Source organism: Oncorhynchus mykiss, chromosome 11 (genome assembly GCF_013265735.2).
Source record: "Oncorhynchus mykiss isolate Arlee chromosome 11, USDA_OmykA_1.1, whole genome shotgun sequence".
Lineage (NCBI taxonomy): Eukaryota > Metazoa > Chordata > Actinopteri > Salmoniformes > Salmonidae > Oncorhynchus > Oncorhynchus mykiss.
The window spans coordinates 49,285,245-49,294,353 of record NC_048575.1 but is presented as its reverse complement, the minus strand read 5'-3'; the positions used below and the strand labels follow the sequence as shown (position 1 = coordinate 49,294,353).

General features: G+C 40.5%; 1 protein-coding gene across 1 annotated transcript; it reads right to left on the bottom strand.

Annotated features, from left to right (window-relative positions):
* Positions 1-785: 785 nt before the first annotated feature.
* si:ch211-12e13.12 (paralemmin-2) lies at positions 786-5,495 on the bottom strand. The gene is made up of 3 exons (XM_021622366.2): positions 5,282-5,495; positions 4,930-5,032; positions 786-2,667 (listed from the first exon to the last, which is right to left on the bottom strand). Exons 2-3 carry the CDS (start codon positions 4,958-4,960, stop codon positions 1,931-1,933), a joined length of 768 nt encoding a protein of 255 aa, XP_021478041.2. The 5' UTR covers positions 4,961-5,032; positions 5,282-5,495; the 3' UTR covers positions 786-1,930.
* Between the last annotated feature and the right edge of the window lie 3,614 nt (positions 5,496-9,109).

The following is a 9,109-nucleotide window of genomic DNA, read 5'->3' as shown; positions in this document are numbered from 1 at the left end:
TATCCCCAGTTCTGACCATTCAGCCTGCCCTGACCACGAGCCTGCCTGCCATTCTGTACCTGTCTGACTCTGCCCTGTTTACCAACCTCCTCTACATATCCTTTTATCCGCAGCTTTATTTATTTCCATTTTGCAGACCCCACGGTGCTGAGCGGATTTGATAACCAGACTTGAGAGATGGGTATCAGAGTTAGCTGAGGTCACAATAAAATCCAACCACCGCTGTCTCAATGGTGATGTTGGCAATGGTGGTTTGTCATCATCAGCATTTTTGACATATTCAGTTTTACTGTATTGTGTGTAACAGTGATAACACCAAGTACAACTGAAATGATAACTTAAAACACAAAATATAAATATTCATGAACAAAAGTGTTATAGCTTATTAGACACATTTCCACTTCCTGAACACATACTACTTAAATAAAAAACATACAGCCTTTTCTTAGTAAAACGCAAAAGTAAAAATGAAATAAATACAGTAGTCTTTCCACCATATAGTCAGACACATTCTATTCACAGGCTTGTACACAGCACAGAGGTTGTAGTAGCATTTTAGCAGTGCAGGAGATGCTAATATGAAGGATTATGTACTCCACACTTTGGGAGACATATAAAACACATTAGCATTTACCACAGTTATGATGTGTACGCCAATAAGAGCTACTATATATGGCATAACATAACATAACATTATGAATTAAATAAGTTTAAAACTAGGTAAATAAGCAGTCCAATGTATAAATGATTAACATAGATATGGGAGTGACATGAACAATTGGTGATATACAATGAATTTAAGTAAATTAATCTTCAAATTGTAGGCAGGCCTACTTGTTTATACAGCCTACCTTTTCCTGAATCCACTTTATCCACAGTGTTTGTGAGACCCATCATAACTTCAACCCACACTAGATGCTTTGTCACATGTATTTAAGGAAAACCCTGTCCCCTGATGCTAAAAAAACAAGGTGTGAAATGGAGTAAAACTGGCTCACCATCGCAACAATAGGGTCAACACAGTGAGAACACCCATTCACCATTGAGCTGTGTTTCCAGTTGGTTTTTGGGGAGCGAGTTAGTCTAGTATACAGTAGTGTAGGAGGGGGAGATACTGTAAGTCCACCATGCTGCTATCATCACCCAGCCCACCAGGACTCAGAGGGGGTCTCCCTCTATCACTCTCCCATTGAACCCATGTCACACTGTGCCTGCTGGAGAGGCCTGATTAAGCACCAGCCTGTCCCTAAAACCAGCAAACAAACACTCCACTAGGGTCTCTCCACATATACTGTACAGAGGAAGATGCAATGTATGGTAACACAACATTGTAACTAAATAGGCATAGAATGTATAGAGCAGGCAAGGGCCTCTACTTCAGATGACTTTTCTCAAGACATTTGACTACAATATTTAGGAATGCAAAAAAATTGAAGTTTATTGAATGTACAGTAAACAAAGGACACATATTAGTACATAAAGTACAAGTATTAAAAGTGTATCTAAAGTGAAGAAGAGCAAGCAGAACATAAATGGAAATCAACACATGATCACTCAAAGGCTTTCTGTAAAGAACCTATTATTCAGATCACAGTGTTTGATTCAAGAAGCATTCAAAGTGGTCCTGAGTAGCTAAGAGAAATGCTGATGATTTCACTATGCACCTTTATTTCGTATTACCCAACACTATAAATAAGAATGCAAAATCGATGCAAATATTGTGCAGTGACATGACATGACAAATAACCATGATTTTAACATCACCACACTCATTTTGTGCAGAGTAGTGGGCAGCTTTTGAAGACAATAGGGGTTGATTGATAGAAAATGTATACAAAATTACAAAAACTAAAAATTACTACAGTATGTGCTCTGCCTCTGATACAGTGTGAATGGATGAAATGGTCATAAAAAGGAACAGATAGAATGATCATAGAATGGAACAGAAGCAACAGGGCTGCTTTTTAGTGTGTGTGTCTGCTTGTGCAGTGGGTTCCGGGGCCACACTCTCCTCTTTACACTCAGAGTAAGTGTCAGTAGAGATGGACAGCCGTCTGCCACAGACCAGGTCTGCAGCATTACCATCCATGATGGACATGTTAGTGACAGTCTTCTCTCTTAGGGACATGTCACCGTCATCATCATCATCAATGAGGACAAACTCCTTATTAATGTGTACCTCCATTACACAGAGTAGGCTGTGTGTCTCCCCCGACTCATCAATGGTGTGTGCATCCACAAAGGTCATAGTTGAAGTCTCTGTTAGAGTCTCGTGTGTGTCTGTTGAGTTGTCCTCAGGCCCAGAGCAGGGCTGGCTGCTGGAGGCATCACAAATCACCATTACGTTACAGACCTTTGGAGCATTCTGATCCTGTAGGTCGTTCTGTCCCCTGCCGTTGGTGACTACGTCCGATGGAGAGGGCACCTTTCCTCCACCATCTCTGCTGGTGACCTGGAACAGTCTTTGGGAGTGGGCATCATTCTCCATGATGCGGACATCACCAGGGTATACCTCGTACACCACCTTCACCTTCTGGCCGTCACCATAAACTGTCAAACTGCTTCCATCCATCTTCCTTTCGCCCTCCACCACTGGAGAGGAGAGGTGGATGGCGCTGTTCTCGCTTTTCCTTTGTTTCTTCATGCACTGCTCTGAGGTGCGCTGCACTGAAATAGAAAAGGGAATTATCATCACCCCCCTTCTGTCATAACATAACTTAGACATCTCTATTTCACTTGAGCTAAAAGAGCTCCAGGCTTCCCAGTTTTAACGTTGTAATAGTTGTCTTCAGAGACCATGCTTAGCGATTATGTGAACACCTGTGAAAGACAATAAAACTCTTATTCAATTACTTTTTTTCCTGATTTATCCAGTGTGGACTGGTTAAAACCTTTAAATTAGTTTAGCGCACAATACTGTATCAAAGAAAACAGTCCATTCAGGAGCGTGTGAAATAGTCATTATGATAACAAACTGATTGGTACAAAGAGGGAACATGCTTCCATTTAGTATAGGTCTTTAAAGATAAATGAATGAAGTGAGAACTTTAAAAAAGGCAAAAACAACTGAAATTCCCATAGGATCTAAACCCTTTCAGGAGAGGACAGTGTGGAGATTCTCCTTTTAAGTGAGTGAGTAACTGAGGGACAGTTGCTAAAAGTAGCAGCTCCATAAGACACTACCTTGCCACACACACACAGTGAGCAGTTGTTAGTAAGAACATGTTTCCGTGAAGCGTCTATTCAGGATATGAATTTGTTAGTCTAACAATTTATTAATAGATGTTATTGAAATTGTTGTAATAGGATGATGCAAACATTGCTCCTTCTACAGTTGGCCCCTAAAAGCCTTACATAATCTAAATTGAGGGAGAATGGTACTAGCCACTGGGCACAGACGTCAATTCAACTAATTTCCCATGTTGGTTCAACTAATTTAATTGAAAATTGGAAACAATGTTGATTCAACCAGTGTGTTCCCAGTGGGCAGGGCATGATGGGACATTGAACCACACTATCATCCAACCAGACATAGCCAAGCTTTTAGTCATCAGCAGGGCTCTGCCATTCCAGACACACTAACTGGAATGCATTCCACAGTTTAAAGGATTGGCCCTGTTACACATGACTGAGTTCTAAGCATTACAGAATAGGGACCCCATGAATTAATAATACAACATTTCAAAAGGCTTAGTGGTCGAGGGAAAATGGATCAATAATGAAAAACTGATTTGAAATTACACAATTATTGCATTATATTGTAAGGGGGTATGCAAGTTTAACAATAGGTTATGCTATCCACAGAAGAGAGCATCAAGCAGGGATGAAAGTAAAGCGGTATGGTCCGTTATGGCGTCCCGGTAAAATAAATAGTGGGGGTACGCCATACTGGTAAAACGTGAGCCTATCACAATTAATACAACATGCCCAGAAAACTATAGGCGATTACACCATTATTTATACTGTATGTCAGCCGCATGATAAATGTGACAATTTACTGGAAACCGGATGGTATAAGTTCCAAATTGCTTTGTGGTTTGAGGAGAACACTTGCATTTTGTCAAGGTGCAGAGGCAGAAACATTCGCGGACAATGCGGAGATGAGTGGCCGAGACCGAAGCGCGCGTTAACAACAGTGGATGCATCAATTAAGGCTACAAATGTAGGCCTAATGACAATCGCAGAATGCCATTACACTACACGTAGGTGTTTTGTAACTGATGTCCCTTTCCATGCATCAAATTGCGGGTGCACAGTGCACTGTTGGGGTTTGGATACTGAAATTATTTTGTGAGTGAACGAACGTGCGTGGGTAGTCTACAGGAGCGCCTTTGTGATTGTTTGACAATCTGATGAAAACATCATGACTGGTTGTTTATGCCACATCAAAAGGCATCGGCGCCGTGTCCATACTGCTAGGGGAAGCTAAATAAAATTAATTGTCAAAAGTATATAGTCTAATTTGCTTACTCCTGTCTTTACATAAATAAATACAAATCATATAAAATAGCCTACTACACCAACAAGCATGATTTGGCCACAGAGGATTATTAGCTTTTTAAAAAATGGTTTAAATGGCATAACCTGAAGTCGGAAGGGCCCGCCATTTGGGAAGCGTGCGCTCCAGATACCAACTAGATGATTGTTAAATTACAATATTCAGTGAAAAGCAGAGAGACCCAGCCAGGCATATCGCAATATTTAAATATACAATCGTGGAAAAACTGTTTGGAAAGTAATTGGGTATTGTTCTAAAGAGATGACAATGAAAATAATCCAATAAGTATTTTAGTTAGCCTATCAAAATGTGTAACTTAATTAAGCGAACAGTGGCCTGCACAAAGTCTGATTGTGTATAGCGAAATCAAAGCTAATTTGCTTGGTTTCACAATCATGGAATTGAAATATTTTTTTCATTTTTGGACTTACTTTGATTAAAATAGTGGATAGTCATGTTCATACGTCCTTGAATAGTTCCAGAATCCAGCCACCTGTCTCTGCATGATGAGCAGCAAATGCTGCTTTGTGGTCACTGAGTGGGGAATAAGAAAATGGGGAATTTGGTGTATTTTCATCACTACAAAAAGTATGGTTCATTCAAAGCTTTGCTACACAGCCTAATAAGCTGTAGTAAGACCAAACATGCCATTATGTTACCTACAATCAAGCTATAGGTACAGTATGATTTACTGTTTCCTCAATCCCATTCAACAACAATCACTGAGCCATGTTTCCAGAATGTACAAGAGCTGCAGGCAAAGTGATTATAATTTTATTTTACCAAAAGTTGTGCAGTCCTCCATTGAGCAGTAAAACCTCCTTCCAGCTTCTTCTTCAAGATGTTAGGGGGTTTATGTAAATCACGTCACATGTAGGACATATTGTCAGGATTTGATCAGTGGGCAGTCAGACAGTAAATATTGTCAGGCGCGGTTCAGTTTTCCAGTGATATGAAGGTCTACAAACAGAGATGCCTTTCTTAACAACCCCCCCCCCCCTCCCCCTCCTTCCCTCATCTCATGCACTCAGAAAATACATATACTCTCTGTGCAAGGATAGGCAGTCATGGGATGCTCCACTGATTACACTCACACGACTACCACATGCAGTAAGGCGGAAGAGATCTGAGCTACTGATCACATAATTTAAAGAGGGTATTTACAACTCTACAACAGCAGAATTGCATCTCTATGGGCGTGCAGACAATAGAATGGTTTTACGCCACCTAATCCGCTCACAATAAAGATGATTTCTTTACCACATTAGCTGAAACTGCAATGAATTGTATTTATATCTATTGAACATTTACATACAATCCAGAATCTAATCTCCACTCAGAAAAGATGCTTGAGTAGAGACACTGACATTAAACATTAGTATAGTTGAATTAATGGATCTCTACAAAGCATTTCCATGATACAATACTGTTTGATGTTCCTCTACATATCTACCCTGTCCACACCTCAGGGATAACATGTTAGGAACAGTCTCCCCCTCTAAGAAACATCACACTAGTGCAGGGAAGCATGACAATTCCTTCTCTTCGTCCCCTATAACCAAATGTTTTACAATGAATAATACAAAAGGAAATACTTTCACATACATGGAGGCAATGAACTAGGATATAAAATATTCAAAAGTCTCCATTCCCTGTAGCCTATGCCGCTTCTGTGAACATAGCAGCATTGGAGTTGTAGAGGAGGACACAGAAAATGCGTTTACACCTCAGTTATTGTTTGATGCAAATATTTATTCTACAGGGTAGCAGTATTTGGGGTACTTTGGATCGAAGATGCATTTGTGTAAAAAACCTGCTGGACCATAAAGCCAATGCCACACTGACTATGATGACACATATTGGCAAAGATGAGATTCATACAAATTCATATCCTTATTATTACGACTTTCATCTACATGATATTTATACAAAGTCATAACTGATCATTTTAATTCACTTTCTCTACTGTAGTCCTGCAGATTTGTCCCATGATATGAGGTATCTTCCTCCCGTACTGCTCCATTTGGAAGCTGACACACTGGAAAGGATTGCACTCGTGCACTCTCCCAAAATGAAATGGTCACTATTCCTGGTACTAACAACGGCTTCTTGAACTTTGGCGGTGACAGAGATGGGGATGTAGCCAGAGAGTTTGGCAGGAAGTTAGGAGGAGAAAATGTGGAGAGTAGTAGGGAAAGCCCACAAAAACTTCAGCCCTGTAGTCTAGGGATTATTGATATCTACTGTCTTCACTTCATCTGGCTCTAATGTGTCCATGTTGGGCGATGAGGCTCAAAGTCGGTGTTCCAATTAATCCCAAAGGTTTTCGATGGGGTTGAGGTCAGGGCTCTGTGCAGGCCAGTCAAGTTCTTCCACACCGATCTCGACAAACCACTTCTGTATCGACCTCGCTTTCTGCATGGGGGCATTTTCATGCTGAAACAGGAAAAGCCTTCCCAAAACTGTTGCCACAAAGTTGGAAGCACAGAATCGTCTAGACTATATAATTGTATGCTGTAGCAATAATAATTCCCTTCCCTGGAACTAAGGGGCCTAACCTGAACCATGAATAACACCCAGAGACCATTATTCCTCCTCCAACAAACTTTACAGTTGCAACTATGCATTCGGGCAGGTAGCGTTCTCTCTTCAGTAAGGCAATTCTACTCTACTGTAAATGTTTGTCTATGGAGATTGCATCACTGTGTGCTCAATATTATACACCTTTCAGAAATGGGATCATACATTGTATGACCATGACAAGCAGCCGCAAACAGAGGGTCTCTGGGTAACACAGAGGAATATCCCTGAACTCAGTGTCTGGGTAGTCCCAGCCATATCCAGCAGCACTTACAGAACCTCCTCAGTAGATCCTTGTTGAACCTATACTACCGTTCAAAGGTTTGGGGTCACTTAGAAAAATCCTTGTTTTCCATGAAAACATACATGAAATGAGTTGCAAAATGAATAGGAAATATGGTCAAGATGTTGACGAGGTTATAAATAATTATTTTTAATTTAAATAATAATTGTGTCTTTTAAACTTTGCTTTCGTCAAAGAATCCTCAATTTGCAGCAATTATAGCCTTGCAGACCTTTGGCATTCTAGTTGTCAATTTGTTGAGGTAATCTGAAGAGCTTTCACCCCATGCTTCCTGAAGCACCTCCCACAAGTTGGATTGACTTGATGGGCACTTCTTACGTACCATACGGTCAAGCTGCTCCCACAACAGCTCAATAGGGTTGAGATCCAGGGACTGTGCTGGCCACTCCATTATAGACAGAATACCAGCTGACTGCTTCTTCTCTAAATAGTTATTGCATAGCTGTGCTTTGGGTCATTGTCCTGTTGTAGGAGGAAATGGGCTCCAATTAAGCGCCTTCCACAGGGTATGGCATGATGTTGCAAAATGGGGTGATAGCCTTCCTTCTTCAATATCCCTTTTACCCTGTATAAATCTCCCACTTTACCACCACCAAAGCACCCCCAGACCATCATATTGCCTCCACCATGGTTTACAAATGGGTCAAGCACTCCTCCAGCATCTTTTCATTGTTTCTGTGTCTCACGAATGTTCTTCTTTGTGATCCGAACACCTCAAACTTAGATTTGTCTGTCCATAACACTTTTTTTCCCTATTTTCCTCTGTCCAGTGTCTGTGTTCTTTTGCCCATCTTAATATTTTATTTTTATTAGCCAGTTTGAGATTTTCTTTGCAACTCTGCCTAGAAGACAAGCATCCCGGAGTCTCCTCTTCACTGCTGACGTTGAGACTGGTGATTTGCGGGTACTATTTAATGAAGCTGCTAGCTGAGGACTTGTGAGGCGTCTGTTTTTCAAACCAGACACTCTAATGTACTTGTCCTCTCGCTCAGTTGTGCACTAGGGCCTCCCAATTTTTCAGTTTTTGATTTGTTAAAAAAGTTTGAAATATCCAATAAATGTCGTTCCACTTCATGATTGTGTCCCACTTGTTGTTGATTCTTCACAAAACAATACAGTTTTATATCTTTATGTTTGAAGCCTGAAATGTGGCAAAAGGTCGCAAAGTTCAAGGGGGCCGAAAACTTTCGCAAGGCACTGTAGCTGTGCAGCATTGCTCCCCATCCAACCTGAGCTTGAGAGGATCTGCAGAGAAGAATGGGAGAACCTCCCCATGTATGACCATATTAGAGACACATATTTCCCTCAGATTACACAAACCCACAAAGAATTTGAAAAACAAAAAAAATCTAATTTTGATAAACTCCCATATCTATTGGGTGAAATAAAACAGTGTGCAATCACAGGAGCAAGATTTGTGACCTGTTGCCACAAGAAAAGCGCAACCAGTGAAGAACAAACACCATTGTAAATACAACCCATATTTATTATTTGCTCTGTTGTACTTTAACTGATTGCACATTGCTACAACACTGTATATAGACATTTGAAATGTCTTTATTCTTTTGGAACTTGAGTGAGTGTAAGATTTACTGTTCACTTTTTTGTGTTTATTTCACTTTTGTTTATCCATTTCACTTGCTTTGGTAATGTAAACATTTGTTTCCCGTGCCAATAAAGCCCATTGAATTGAATTGAATTGAGAGAGAGTGCGATAGAGAGAGAGA

Coding starts and splice junctions, on each gene's coding strand:
- si:ch211-12e13.12 (XM_021622366.2), bottom strand. CDS start 4,960: ATGAACATGACTATCCACTATTTTAATCAAA. Junction 2,668..4,929: donor TATCCACTATTTTAATCAAA/GTAAGTCCAAAA, acceptor TTTCTATTTCAG/TGCAGCGCACCTCAGAGCAG.